Below are 15,219 nucleotides of genomic sequence, written 5' to 3'. Positions count from 1 at the left end.
TTCTCACACCCATCTTTATTGTTTCTCTGCCCATGAGACTACAGTTTAAGAAAAGATTGGATGTGTTTGGTTGACAAGCTGGTGTTAGGTCGCTGGCTGGTCTCAATGATCTCAAAGGTCTTTCCCAGCCCAATTAACTCTGTGATTCAGCAGGACATAGAATGATTTTTCTGTTTAAAAGAATAACTTACTAAAATCTAGTGTGCTCAGGGGTCAGAAATGTTGATTACCATCAAGTTTGTGTTCAGAGCTTTGAGCCTGTGAGTCTAATCTACAAATACACCTTAATCCTTCTTGAGTATGAGAGTGAACTTGAGCTGGGCTGACAAGAAATCCCTCAAGAAGCAAAAACAGCCCAGGCAGACCCTGGAAAAAGCAGACCATTGCCAAAGGGCCTCCAAGCAGAAGTGAAATTGAAACTAAACTATTTACTGTGTTAATTATTACCATGGAACTGCAATGAAATGTTTCTCATGTCACAGCCACCACATCAAAAGAGTTTACACAATGTTTAACAACTCTGCTCTCAGCCAATGAAAGTTAAAGTGATTTCATTTGCCTTGCTGAGAGAATCTGAAAGGCAAGTATTTTTTATTCTAAGTGCCTGCAAAAAAATGACCTCAATGAAAGTGTTCCCAGACAAGAAACAGCGAGGATGTTTGGAAAGAAAAGTGTTTTTCGTAAGGTACAAATATGTTATTCTATGGGAATATTTCTGTTAACGTCTATTAAGGAACAACTTTGGGATCATTTGTCACGCCATCCCCACCCAAGGAAAGCCTGTCCTCACTGCTGCCTTGCTCATTCCCAGGGGGTCAGGGAAGGAGGGAGCAGGCAAGGACAGCATGCTGCACCCCCAGCAGCCACCCAGGAAACACAGGAATTCCTCCCCTGTGCTACAGCCACTGAGGCTCTGAGGACAGACACACCTCAGACAGTCTTAATCCCTACAAACTGATCTTTCCTGAATGATTTTGTTCTCCCTGAACCTTCCCAATCCAAACCACTCTGCCTGCAATTTCACTATTCAATGTTAACAATGGGGAGGGGCAGGTTGGTGTTCATGGAGAAAGAACTGAGCCTGCAGGAGCATCCCTGTGCTGAGGAGTAGCCAAAACATCTCCCCCTGGGAATGCCAGGCCATGGAGAAAGCAGAACCTTTGCTCAGAAATGACAGACACAGATGGGCTTTGGTCAGACAGAATCAGGGGCAGGTTTTACTTTTCACATAATTTTCTGTATTAAAAAATACATCAGTGAAATCTGTTACAGGCAGGGACAGGACTACCGAGTACACAACGTCAATAGACTACTTTCTGATTTTATTTTTGTTAAATTACTTTTGTAACTGCTAAAAAAATAATTAAAAAAAAAAAAAAAAGAACCCAACCAAACAGAACAAAACAAAAAACCTGAAGTATTATTCAAGGCTGTTGATTTTCATCCCTTGAAATTTTAGTGACAAGCTCAAATATCAGACCCCTGTTACAGAAGATGGATAACTGACCAGAGCTAGATAAAAACCATACAATTCTCCTCTTTAAAAATAGTTTGCGTTTCCAATGAATTTGTGACCACTGGTCATCAGTAACACACACCTAGAGCTTGAGAAAACAGAGATACAGACAGTATCTGATAATGTCCTGTCCTCTAAACACCACATGGGAGCTTTTCTCTTCCAAAAGACTCAGTAACAGCCAAGCCTTAAAAAAAAAACAAAACTCTTTCAATTTCCAACACTATGACTAAATCTCTTTGGGTGGGGCGGGATAAAAACACATATGGTCATTTTCTACCACAGTTCTGTTGTCAGAAGTAATACTGCATCCTTGATACAACACTTTGCCTGTGTTGCAAAGGTGGAAAGAGAAAGAGTGCGTGTGTGTATTTCTGTTTGAAATGACAAAGCCCTCTCTAGATTTACCTTACAAAATAATCAAAACCATAGGAGCAGGGAAAGAGGAGAAAGGAAAGCTGCCTTAAGGGAAATAAACTTTCCGTGCACCACAGTATTTGCTGGGTTATATGGACAGACTGCAGAGCTACTGGGCTGGGGAAGGAATTCTGCACAGAGCCCAGGACATCCCCTCCTGGACATTCCCAGAAAGGTCACTCAGAAGTTTGACCTACAGCACCTCTTCCAACAGAGCGAGAGCCGGCGCGGAGCGGAGCTGGAGTCTGGCCTCGTGTGACCAGTTAACAGCAGCCAGAGTTGTCCATTGGGATGGCCAGTGGCTCCTGCCTTCCTAACATTTGATCCCAGTTTCCAAAAAAAAAAAACCCAACCAACCAACCGAACGAACAAAAATTATAAAAGTGTAGGTGTAGGTGTATTTATAACGGAAGGTTTGTCTAAACCTCACCCCTTTTCTCTTGTATCCTCTGGAAGAGCTTGAGGATCTCCACGTGTTCCTTGGCAGCAAGGGCTGCCAGCCAGCAGGCTGGGAAGTCACCTGAGCCACAATCTAGCTCTCCATGCCCAGAAGTGTGAGGGTAGGTAGATTTTACACAACCATTTTCCTTAAAAATATCTCACAACTTTTAAAAATCCTAAACAGATAAAGGATTTATGCACCAATCCAATAGGTGAGTTCCACTTGGATTTGTTCTGAGGATTGATCGGTGCCACAGGACGTTGGGATTTGCGGCTTACACAGCTTGCTTCCTTCCAGTTCCAGTTTGTACCTCCACTGTGGTACAAAATCTGCCTGTAGGTGACATTATCTTGGCTTATTTCATACACATTTTCCAAAGGCTGGACGTATTCACATTTTGGTGCTTCTGATGTGTATTCAAAGGAAAATACCCCACCGCAGTTAGTCTGATAACTCAATATCAGAGTCCTCTGATTTGACTTTGGCAAGTTCTTCGTGTACCTCCCTCACCATAAGAATCCGTGTTAACATGATGTCCAAGGTTCCTGGGTCTATTGGCAATGTGGAATACCACATGGGGCTGTTGGGAACACAGGAGCGCTCGGGCTGCAGGTAGAACACATCACTCCTCTGCTTCACGCTTTCAGAACTGCCAAGGGAATAAAAAAAACCAAATAAAAACCAAGGTTAAAGAACATCGGGCTGCATTTACAAACTTACCGAAAGTTTAAGAGAGAGTCAGCAAAGAAATCAAAGTTACATGGAGATGGCAACACTGTCTCCTCCTTTCTCCTAAGGAACAGTTAAGTTGTTTCCAGGTCACTCAGCATTAGTTGTTTATAAAGAAACAAAGAAAATCAAAGTAACTTCTTTACAGCAGTGGTTCTTCAGTGTCATCCAATCAATGGTAGAGTGATAAATGCATTTGACGTGCAATCTCTGAGTGAAACTGGTTCTAGGATTCCAGAATTGCTGCATAATGTGGACAAGGGGAAATGGCCTCAGGGCTTAGACTGGATATTAGTGAAAATTTCTTCACTGAAAGGGTTGTCCAGCCCTGGTACAGCTGCCCAGGACAGTGGTGGAGTCCCTGTTCCTGCAGAGATTTAACAGCCATGTGGATGTGGCACTTGGGGACACGGGTGGCAGTCCCCTTGGCAGTGCTGTGGTAAAAGCTGAATCTGATGAGCTTAAAGGGCTTTTTGAATCTAAATGACTCTAAGGTGCTGTTTAAGAGTGAGTAAAACTAAATCCCAGCCTGCCTGGCCTTGCTGCAATGCTAAGCCCATCTGCTTTAAAGCCTGATTGTCTCCAAGGCAGCTTCCAGGCTCTGGTAGGGTTCTAAAGTCTCTAGAGCCAGGATCCCCCCTGCCTGGCTTTGGGATAATCACACCATAACAGCAATGGGAATTTGTACTGCTGCCTGCACCTCTGCAGAGGCTCAGCTGTGAAATATGATGGGGGAGCATGGAAATGCTTTCCCAGCCCAAGAACAACTAAAAGCTTCTAATAATGTGCTAGTGAAGAGAAGGAAGGTAAGGAGAGGAAGAGAAAGAATCTGGACAGCTGCACGCCTGTCTCTGCCTCAGTAATGGGATATTTGTAGTCACTTCAGTAGGAACATTTCTGAGGGTGATTTATCTGAGTTTCAGCTGACACTAATGAGATGCTGTTTCATTCTGCATGTGTATTTTCTTTGAAGGGAGAGGAACATCATCTTCCACCTGCTCAAGAATCTAACTGAAGTTTATATAGGAACAGGAGAGAAAAATGATTTGTATCTCTGTCCTTGCTACAGTCTCCTTTCTAACTCCTAAACACAAGTTAATCTCACATGCCAGCAGGCAAAATTTATCAGGAGTTTTACCTAATTCACACTTCTCCTACACTCCCTCACAAAGAACATGATGTTTCTCAGGTATTAGTTATAATCTCCTCACAAGGATAATGTATGGGAATTAGGGGAGATGAGAGTGCCATGGGCACTGTAGTAATGTCTCACATTTATAGCAAAGAATTTAGTTATTTAAAGAATACATCTCTCTCTGTAACTTAACACCAGTAATAAAAAAAAAAAACAAAAACTTGTTTGGGGGTGTCACAGCAGTGCTGCTGCTGGAATTCCTTTCTCCCTTCCACTGAGGGGATTGGGAACTGGGGAGAGGAACCACAGCACAGGCACTGAAGGTCAGAGTGGGCTCCTTGCCAAATGCCTGTTCTAGTCTACACACAGACCAAAAGTCAAGTTCTGTCACTTACCACTTTGATAAGTAAAATTCATAAAGTCGGACTGGACACCGGAGGGGATTATCTGTGTTTTCAGCCATTTCCACTGCTGTTGGAACCTCCTCATCTTCACTGCGTTTCCTTTTGCCTACTGATAATTTATCTGGATACACAAAAATGGCATCACAGAAGTTCAGTAAAAACTAGCATCTTCAGAAACAAGGCCTGGTGTCTCAGCCCAGCACCCAGGGGTGACTCTGCATCACCCAAACCCACTCCTTGAACTGCTTCTGTCACGTGTCACCATCCAACCATGGTCACCTTGTGTGATCTGCTGGGTGGGCAAAGGCCTGCACATCCTACAGCCCAGCGCCACAGCCCATTCCTCATCTAGAAAAACCCACAAGAACTAGCAGGAAAATATGGAGGATATAATTCTACTTATTAAAGGCAAATTCATGTAACACATTGGAACTATGAACTGAAGAAGCCAAAAGGGTCAAAGACTTCCCTTTCCCAAACGCCAAAATTAACTGAGAACAAAAATCTGTGTGTCTTTGCCTCTGAGTGCAAGCCCCACATTGCTGTTCTCCACTGGGGCTGCCTGGTCTGTTCCCCTCACAGACCCAGGACAAACATGGGAATTAAAAAGGCACAATAAAGGTCGGGACCTGCAAAACCCAAAATTATGAAGTGCTGAAAAAAGGACTTCAGAAAAGGCCTTTACTCTTGCAGTATTAATAGAGTTTTATGCAAGCTGAAGATGTAATGAAAGACTATTAAACAAATTTGCAGCCAAATCTGTGACACCTCCTTTGTAAGTTTTTCCTGGGTGCCTTGGCTCATTCAGAACTTCTCTTTAAAGCAGTGAAAAATACTGCAAATGTATTCAGGATAACAGCACATGCTTAGCTCTGCTTACTGCAGAACATATTTCTCCCCAGTCCTTTTTAAAAGAGAAGCAGACAATACAAAACCACAGAATTCTCTGATTCTGTAATTCAGACCACACAAATGTGACTGCCCAAACACCAACGGTCAGAGAGCACTCACCTGATTCTACCTCTTGTTTTTGAAAGGGTGGGAAAAAACGTAAATATGTCATCTTAGTATTATACTTCAGAGTTCGGGTGCGCCTCATAACATGGGCAAAGGACAGTTTCAGGTGCTCACTGACATTCTTTAGTTGGAAGTATTTGGTGTTGAAGAACAGAAGGGTGTTCAACAAAACGATGGGGGAATATGCACCCAGCTGCTTACATTCCCACAAGTGCTCCTCTTCAATTCTTGAGAACATATAACCTACAAAGAAAAAATAAAATACAGTTGTTTATGCATATAAATCCTCTTTCAGCTAACCTCTATTAAAGAACCACATATCAAATCCAATTCACACCTATCATCAGCAACTGTAATCCAATAAAATCACAATACTGCATGCACAAACGTAAGAGGGAGCATGGAGAACCAAGCTGTGGAGCAGCATGATCTTCCAACACCTGAAGAGAAGGATAAAAAGGAGCTGCAGATACCAGCAGATTCTCACTAAGTCCTAATTTCACTGTATTAAACCACAGTCAGCCAACTGCAACAATGTGTAGTTCCTATAAGGTGAAGCATGAGTTTAAAATGTCTCATTTTTTTGTGTATAAATAGCCCATTGTGATTATCACAAGTCGGTTAGGAAAGGGAGATATGGGGGATTAGAAGAAATTTGCTGTAAAAAAAAACCCACAGTGTGCAGCAAACTACAGGTAATTGGATTATTTCTGCGTTAAATAAAAAGTTCGTTTTTCTAAATGAAAAGGCAGTTGTAGAGTTGCCAACATTACTCAAATTTCACTGATACTCTAAAAATGTTGTGTGCTCATAGGGCTGGTGTCCAGCTCTATAAACCACATAATCAGGCTTGAGAACCAATTAAAATTATCCGCAGAATTTGAGAAGTCTTAATTTGGAGTCGAGACAAGATTGCAGTGATTTGCTAATGTGATCCCCAAACTCACCAGGAATATTTCCAGCACTAAGAGGGAAATATCAGTGCAACTGTACACAGATTTTGCACTATCTCATCTCAAATACAGTATTAAATTCTGGCTACTTGTATTAAAAAAAGAGCTAAAACCTGAGGGAAGAAGAAAACTTATGTATTGAGTGCTAGAATGAGAATCCTCTCTTTCCAAGGATTAATCAGAGGCAAAGATACATTTAAGTGTAATCATAACTTAAACCAGACATAAATTCCATGGTGTAGAAAGATGTGAGATCACATTCTCTTCCTGGCCCTGAGAAAACATTAATTTATGATACAGCTTTGTCATGCAGCTAGATAAAACAAAAGAATTGTCCTACCATTTGGAAGAATTGTAGGCTCCCAGATTTTCAAAAGTTTTGTAAGTTCAATCATAAACCTGGAATAGGGCTCGGTGAAAATGTTATCTATTCTACCATTCTCAAACAGGTACTACAAGAGAAAAAAACAGCAGAGAAATGGTTTATGATTATATAACATTGCAAAGAAGATACAGCACATCAAATTATCTTCCTTTCTTATGTCCCACTGTCTTATGGGGGTAAACACTTCTGTGAAATCTCCAGTAAAACAGCAAATCAAATTTTCTGCAGGGATTGGGACCACTCCAGTATGAAAGGAGAGATCTAGGCAAGAACTATGGTTAATGTTTCAAGCTCTAGAGCTTGTTTTCTGCAAAAATCATCTTTCTCTTAATATTCTTGAAAGAGTTTGCCTATAAAAACTAGAATAGTTACTGAGTATTTTTCTGTTGAAAAGAACTTTACATGTTAATACCTCCTGACAAGAGACACAGGCTGCTGAAATTGCTCAACTTGCAGCAGCAGTGAAGAAAAGTTCCTTTAACTTGTCAAGGAGCAGTTTAAAAAAGTTTTCTGAAATTCAAGGAGTTTGTATCAGTGAGTCAAAACTGTGACACAAAAAATCCCTGATATTCCTAGGACATATCAATGGCACTTTGAATTTTAACTCCTTCTGCATTTAGTCCAAGCATAGCAAGGGGGAAAAAAAAGATAATTCCATGTCTAATTAAATAAGTTTTACATCAAAATAGCTTTTGACTCTTTATCTCAAAATGATTGTTTCTGAACAGGATCAAGCAGGCTGTTCTAAAGGAAACAGAAATGCACTGAATACTGAGTTTTAAACAAAAACTAGCATTATTCTAGTTTTGTACTGCTACTGTTGCAAGGGTGGTAATAAGGACTTACTAATTACAATGCAGTTATTCCAAATGTATTTTCTCTGTAAATATTGCCAACACAACAGGCATCTGTCTTGTCACTGAGAATCTTTCCTGGGCAGCCTCTTCCACAGAAAGTTAGATATTGGAGAAGCACTATGCAATTATTTTAGAACTAAACAACTGCATCTTAAAACAAGGATTTCTGTGGAGCAAATCTTTCCTACACATGAAAAATGATCAAAAAAGTTCCAAATCCAAGTACTCGTGTCTAAGTAGAAACAATCAGCCCCCACATCACGTTCCTGTAAGGACAGAAGACCTTGGTCACTGTGACCAAAAGAAAGTCCAGAAAAATGGGTCATATATGGACTAAGGCAAACAATGAAACACAAAAAAGAGACATTCTTGCCTCTTCCATAAAGCCCAAGCTGCTCTGTGGGACTGTGGATGTCCCAGAAGTAACCAGAGCCAGTTCTGTATGTTCTCAGCAGTGCCCTAGCTCCCAGAGTTACCTGCTGAATTCCAAGGCACAAGTATAAGATGCTGTCAGGGTCATATTTTTCTCCGTTTGGTCTCCGCACCTCTTGAATAAACTGGCACAAGCCAAAACTCAGCTCAGTAAATGTGCAGGAGAGAATGTCCTCCTTGAGCTTCACAGGATGAACTAGGACCAAGGAAATGATTAGAAAGATTAATTCAGCACATTAAATTTTCCAACATTCCTTATTATTTCATGTAGGCAGAACTTCTAAATTCCTGTCTCATACATGAATTACCCTGCATGACTAAATGGTGAACTCCTTCCTATCTGTTGGCTCAGAATTGAATCATTTGGCCAATAAAACCCAGACCAGCTGCATGTGCAATCAGTACCAATGTTACAATGAGTACTGAGGCTGCAGGAATTTAGAGTCCAGACATGGAAATGTTTGGGAGTCTGCTGAACCCAAAATGTGGGACAGCAATGGCTGCAATGAGCTCGAGGCAGCCTGGGGATGATAAATGGGTTTTCACCCCTCCAGCTGGACTCAGGGGAGTGAGAGACTCACCAGAGTCAGAGAAAGACCCCGAGTATTTCTGGACATGAGCTGAGTGCAGCATATCCCACTTCTTAAAGGAAGAAGGAAGGAAGAGTTCAGTGGGACGTGGAGTGGGTTTGGAAAGGGAAGCAGCACAACCAGGAATTGATTGATCAAATGATCTGCAATGAAATTACCAGGCTTGGCTGCTCCACACCTCAGAAGTGCCTGCTTGGAAATAAGCAGGGAATCTTTCTGGGAGTGGGAACAGTTTCCTAGAAATGACTGTAATACTGACTTCCTTGGCCTCAAGAAGAAAACGTAGTAACTCACATGAATACTCCTCTTCTGGGAAATAAACCCCAGCTGTTCTCATGGAGTGACAACAAAAATTCCAAGTAAGAGATGAAAAAGCAGATCTCATACTAACTAGAATGTTTCCCATTGGGATCTTTCTTATCTAAGTCCTGCCATGCTTAGTTCTTTAAATTGCAGAAGTATTCATTATGGTTTGCTCTCTTCCACACCATTCCCAAAGAGCTTATTTCTATTCCTAATTTAAATTCTCTGCTTGACTCTGAAAATTTGCCCACAAACTCAGTGCAATGATGTAAGATCTGAGATCAGGGAAAAGGGGAGTTATACACTGCCAAATCCCAGTTCTGCTGGGCTTTTGTAAAACAATAAATAATTCATCATTGAAAAAAATAAACAAAATTGTATTTAATTGTCATTATTATCTATTGAGGAGCAATAAAGTTAGTTTCAGTGAGGTTGCAGCATAGAATGGGCAGACTTCTGAATTTTTCTTTCCAGCTGTGAAGCCTAAAAATAAGGTGCTAAGATTTTGATGTTGGATCACACAATTTTTTTACAGCAAACAATTCTGCTGACCAACAAATACTTTGGCAATGTGCCAGCTACAGATAAAATGGATGGGGCCAAGTTGGTGTTGTCAACTTAGAATTATGGCCTGATAAATCTGTAATTTCATGGTGCTATAATAGCTCAGAAAAGCTCTGCAGCTGCATAAAGCATCTGTGCTACAAATGAAGAACTTACTGTGTGCATAGGAAGGCAAAGTGGAGATTTCTAATGCTTTAGAGACTTCTTTTAAAGGAAACAGATCAATTAAGAAGATAATAGTTGTGATTCTTAAAAGCATGGAAAGATTCAAGACAGAATTCTGTAAGATCTATTCTCCACTCATGGGTATTGCAAAACTCAGTGATACCTGATCCTAATTTTTACTTGAACAATAAATCAAGCCAAGCGCTCTTCAACTAAGTATTTCTATTTCCACTGAGAGACAAATTTACCTGAAAACTTCAGGTCCCCTTGTTCTTCCTGTGCATTTTTCCATTGGACCCAGTTTTTCCAGGCATTTACCCCATACATGTATTTTAGGGTCATCCCAGAAACAGAGCAGCCTGGGTAGGAGCCCTGCATCAGATTCCGGGGCTCCACAGCAACTACAGACTTCTTCCGTCCCTACAGGCAAGCAAAGACATGCAAACAAAGCAGCATTTAATCACCTCCTCGTCCATGGATGGTTAGACTAAGGCACATAATGTTGTTTTTTTGGAAATGTAAGGGATTTGTGTTCCAGAAGTATTTCCTTACCCGTCTTTTTGGCTGTGGGAAGCCATCCCTGTGTCGCCGTCTCGCCCGTGAACGTGGATGTAAACCCGGTCCTTTACTGAGAGGGTCAAATGAGTCTGAAGTCAAATCAACACCATGAAGAGTTTAATCATATGATTTAGCAGCCCAGGTAGAAGTGTCACTGTCACTGAGATACTGTGGAACACCTTACAGCTGACAATCACACCTGTATATTCAAATAATCCTGATATTTGACTAATTAAGCAATCTGTGCACCTGCTGTATATAGTAAATTCTCAATAGGACAAAAAAAGGCCCCAAAACAGTGGGTGTATTTATTCAGGCAAATATGATCTTTGCTGCCACTCACATGGATTATACTCAGGGACACAAAAGTCATGAATCCAAAGCAGGCAAGCAAGAACTTCCTGCTACTCCTGTCAGGGGTTCTGTAGAGTGCTGTCTTTAAAGACAGCAGTAATATTCTAAAGACAGTAATTTTTTGTAGTGCTGATCAACTATTGCAGCTTTACTGACCACTGTCACTGCATGAAAACACACAAGCAGGCTGCTGGGACAATACTCCTGCAGAAAATTGTGTGTTCTTTTATGAAACAACGAGTTTTTCTTCACATGACACCGACCTGATGGGAAATCTGCCTCCAGGTCCTGTTCCACATCACCTTTGGTGAACTGCTTGAGCTCTGGATCAGGTTCTGGCAGGGCATTGGATCGTAAGGCGTAGTGATTCAACTCCTCCTCCCAGCTGTGTGGAGTGGACACCGCTTCTGATTCCAGATCTCCACTGTACGTGCTGCCCTGGTCTGCAACGAGAGGGATCACAGGAGCCATGTGCTACAGGAAAGGCAGAACCAGGAGTTTGCAAGAAAAGATGCAGCAGGATCAAAATCCATTTGCAAGATAAAAGAATCTGACTGACCTTTCTCAAATATCTTGGGGTCCAGGAATAGCTCGTGTTCAGATGTTTGAGATCCTTTAGAAAAAGAAGGAAATCTGTATCTACACATGACTGACAGCTTGACAATAATATAAAATACTTTGAACAGCAAAAACCTATGTATTAGGTCATAACATGGACACACATGCTGTGCCTTCTCCTCACTGGAGTTCTCCTACCAGCTTTTACCCTGGTCGTGCTATAGCAGGGGAAACAGAAATGCAGGACTAACGTAGGTTTGCTTTTCCAAAGGCTTCCATCCCTCCCTGTTTGATATCTGAGTTATCTGTAGATATTTTGTTCATCCCTTTCCAGCTTGTTCAACTTTCATTACATGGACAGGTCACTATCCAACAAAGTCTGACTGGCCTCACCCTTCAATAATCCTCCATAAAAAGCCTGATAGGAAAATTTTCTTTTAAGGCAGCTGCTCTGTCTTCTTGATTTTGACTCCTCTTTCTAACATACGATGTGCTGGTCTGGAGGTTTCTACCTCTGGTAACCTATTCCTGACATCACAAGCCAAATCAGCATCTAGAATCAGGCAAAGGGAAATTTCTGTGGTGAGAGAACCTTCACCTCATTGCATTTCATATCCTTTTTAAAGCCACAACCTACCACCATGAGAGTGTATTTTTTCTCTCTCTGCATCCTCTGCAATCATTTCTGCCATCTGAAGGAGATCAGCTTCAAATGGATTAATGGAAATCTTTTCCTTGTTCTCCTGAATATTTTCAATGATCTTATCAGCATTATCCGGGGTATTTGGGATGAGCATGGGAACTGGTACCTATGGAACATGTGGAAAATATCAGAACATATTTAGGGGTGAAGAGAACAGCAAATACACAAGGGAGATCCCTCCCATTTAATATTAGGTATATTTTAGGACTACTAAAATGAAGTTAAAAATAACTCCAGACTGGACAGCTTTGTACTCTCCCTACAATTTGGTAGTTTTGTGTGACAATGTTTAACCAAATATGATGTAATAAGGAGGGAAATGGCCTCAAGGACTCTAAATACCACTTGCATGACCAGACACAACACTCAGTGACACAGTGCTGGGTGTGCTGGATGCAAAACAAGCCTGCAAACCACTGTCTTCTGCAGCACAACTTACAGGTATAGGCATCCCCAGAGGAACTGGTGTGTACTGGGTGTAGAGGTGGAGGGGCACTGGCACAAACACTGGTACAGGAACAGGTACCACAATGATCTGGGGCTGAGCAGGTGCTTCTTCTGTTATCCCAAAAACAGAACAAACCAAAAATCGTTGGAAAATACCATACAACAACCTGAAAACTAGTTAAAGTCTTGTAACACATTTAAAAGATATTCTCAGTTATATAAATCAGGTATTACTCTCTCAACTGCAGTACAGACAATTCCAACAGGGGCAGGAGATCAGACACCCACCTGTCTGGCATTCTTTGTTTTGTGTGTGAGGTTTGCACGAGGTGGCCTTAGTCTGGGTGATTGGCTTACACAATAAAGCTTTGTTTTTCAGAAGTCTGGGTGGTTTTGATGATGGGAGCTTTAGGGCATCTGTCTGGGTACTTGCCTGTTTGGAAAACACAAACGAAGGTCAAGCCAGTGGTCAGGTCATTGGTTTGAAGGATAACATAAGACTTGAGTTTGTTCTCTACTAGGAGAAGCTGAACAATTTTAAATTGTATTTGCTGATAAAAATGATCATTTAAGAACTACTGCAAAATAAGCTTGCTTATTTGGTGCTTTCTGGTTTCCATCTCAATTTACTTTGATCCAACAATAATGTTGTTTAAAGCTAATTTTGCTAATAAAGCTAATTTTGTTAACAGTGCAGCGAACAAATCTGCAAGAATATTTTGGTTTCTGTAATCAAGTAACTGCTATAAACTTTTGACCTTGGAATTTTGCTGATGGCAGAGATATAAAGAGGAATTATGTTAAGATACTTTTGATGACTAAAAGTCTGGCTGATACAGACACCGATAAAACTGAGTAAACTAATGTGAAACCATTGAAAACAAATAAATGTAAAAAATGAACAGCAATGCTGGCAGCAGCAGTATCATTTCCTGATACACACAGACTGACTATTCATGCTTGCACTAATTCCATGTCCTGCTAACTGTAATTTTCAGTCATGCATTCAAATAACAGGATCTATTTCAAGTGGGAAAATTCATACTCTAATCCATAAATGACACTCCAGCTAAAAGCAAAGCTGTCAGTCTTCCAGAACCTAGAGCTACATAAAAGCATCTCTGTATTTTAGGAGAGCTGCAGGATGTTACATCACATAGGTCCAAGAGCTCAAGGATAGGAACTCTCAGAGTGACCCCAGGTAAGTGGTGACAGTGGTTCCCCACAGCTGTTACCACATTGCCAGAGAAGGAAAACAGAGCTGCAGGAGCTTGGTTGTGTCAGTCCCAGCAGCCCAGGCTGATCTCCTCCTCCCAGGCTGGTCCTTTTGCCATCCTATCCCACTTCTGGGCACAAAAGGCAGCCTTGAGTGCAGAAGCCACACATAAATTATTTGGGAACCACGGGCACCTCAAGAGCTACAATCTGACAAGTTTTGCTTTAAAACATCCAATCTGTCAGTGGACACAACAAGACTTGTACCATGTAAGTTCTGAGCATTTTTTAAAAAGCATCTGCAAGCTGCATGAATTTTAAATCCCAATAAAAAATCAGTTATAAAATGATGGGGCCAAATTCTTGGTTATGTTACTTGTTATTGATACAAACTGGGCAAAACTGAGGAAAGTCTTTTGTAAAACTTACATCTCCTATTGTTTTTGCTGTCACAGTAGGGACTGCACCTGTGAAGGAAAGAAAACATACAATAACATGTCTACTTATCATCAAGAACCATAATCCATATTCTGCCAAGGTCAAGAAAAAGAATTCCAATTACAACTCATTTCCTGATGTATGTACATAAATTTAAGTCATTATTTATACCTAGTTAAAGGAAGGACAAACGCAATCACCTGCACTGATGTGAAGCATAATGAAGGAGTGGCCGTTGTTCTCAGTAAAAAATAAAAATCCCTGAGCAAATATAAATGTTCAGGAATAGATATGTAAAAGTACAGGCATCATATTCAGCTGCCTTACCCTGTAAAACATTGTTGGAGTTAACAGTAGGCTGGGCAGCTGGGGTGCTTGCAAGGGACACCACGTTTGCTATGACAGGGGTTGAGTCCTTTCTTAAGGAAGGAGGGCCTGAGGAGGAGGCTGGTGCCATGGAAAGGTTTGCTGGACACAGTAGACAGAAGAAAATGAGAATAAGCAGTAAGATAATCGAGAAAAAAAGCATTTCTGAAACAACACCCACCCTTCAGATCTGTCTCCAGATGAAAGAGGCTGCTGTGTGAGAAGGGAATGTAGGTGTCAAGCTGCAGAATTTCAGTTTAAACAGGAGCTGGTTCCACAAGCAAATCAAGCAAGAAGGGAAAAGAGCTCTCCACCAATGTAAGCAGTAGATGTGCACCAAATTGAAACAAAGTGCACCAAGCTGAACATGGCCTGGTACACACTAAAAACTTCCAGTTAATATTTTTTTGGTCTTGGGTACCTCACTCTTGCAGCCACCATCACTCAGTGGGAAATTATACTTCTCTTTAGGATCAGTGATATTCCTGCCTTTTGTTTCCCTTTCTCTTCCTGTCTTTGTGGGCTTTTCAGCCCTTTGTGTCTCATTTTTCCTACAGAAACTCATAGTTCTTACTCCTGGGATTCATTCCTACCCTCATTCCCATTCCACCTGCTCAAGGAAACAGATACAGCACTTGCTAACCTTGGGATTAATACTTCCCAAGAATCAA

General features: G+C 41.2%; 1 protein-coding gene across 3 annotated transcripts in view; it reads right to left on the bottom strand.

Annotated features, from left to right (window-relative positions):
• Positions 1–1,189: 1,189 nt before the first annotated feature.
• The window catches only part of ZMYM4 (zinc finger MYM-type containing 4), a 39,236-nt gene continuing 25,206 nt past the window's right edge, over positions 1,190–15,219 (bottom strand). For 2 of the 3 annotated variants that reach the window (XM_066335367.1, XM_066335369.1), the window contains 14 exons: positions 14,510–14,650; positions 14,174–14,211; positions 12,818–12,962; positions 12,522–12,640; positions 12,017–12,188; positions 11,381–11,434; positions 11,085–11,264; positions 10,462–10,556; positions 10,158–10,329; positions 8,332–8,483; positions 6,954–7,065; positions 5,655–5,903; positions 4,635–4,764; positions 1,190–3,024 (listed from right to left, as the gene is read on the bottom strand). In XM_066335367.1, coding sequence (XP_066191464.1) covers positions 2,817–3,024; positions 4,635–4,764; positions 5,655–5,903; positions 6,954–7,065; positions 8,332–8,483; positions 10,158–10,329; positions 10,462–10,556; positions 11,085–11,264; positions 11,381–11,434; positions 12,017–12,188; positions 12,522–12,640; positions 12,818–12,962; positions 14,174–14,211; positions 14,510–14,650 — 1,967 coding nt within the window. In that variant the 3' untranslated portion in view covers positions 1,190–2,816. The remainder of the gene's footprint in view (positions 3,025–4,634; positions 4,765–5,654; positions 5,904–6,953; positions 7,066–8,331; positions 8,484–10,157; positions 10,330–10,461; positions 10,557–11,084; positions 11,265–11,380; positions 11,435–12,016; positions 12,189–12,521; positions 12,641–12,817; positions 12,963–14,173; positions 14,212–14,509; positions 14,651–15,219) is intronic. The other variant, XM_066335368.1, reaches the window with a different exon arrangement.

The sequence above is a fragment of the Sylvia atricapilla genome, chromosome 24, assembly GCF_009819655.1.
Source record: "Sylvia atricapilla isolate bSylAtr1 chromosome 24, bSylAtr1.pri, whole genome shotgun sequence".
Taxonomy (NCBI): Eukaryota; Metazoa; Chordata; class Aves; order Passeriformes; family Sylviidae; genus Sylvia; species Sylvia atricapilla.
Note: the sequence above shows the minus strand (reverse complement) of the source record. Positions and strands in the feature narration are given on the sequence as shown.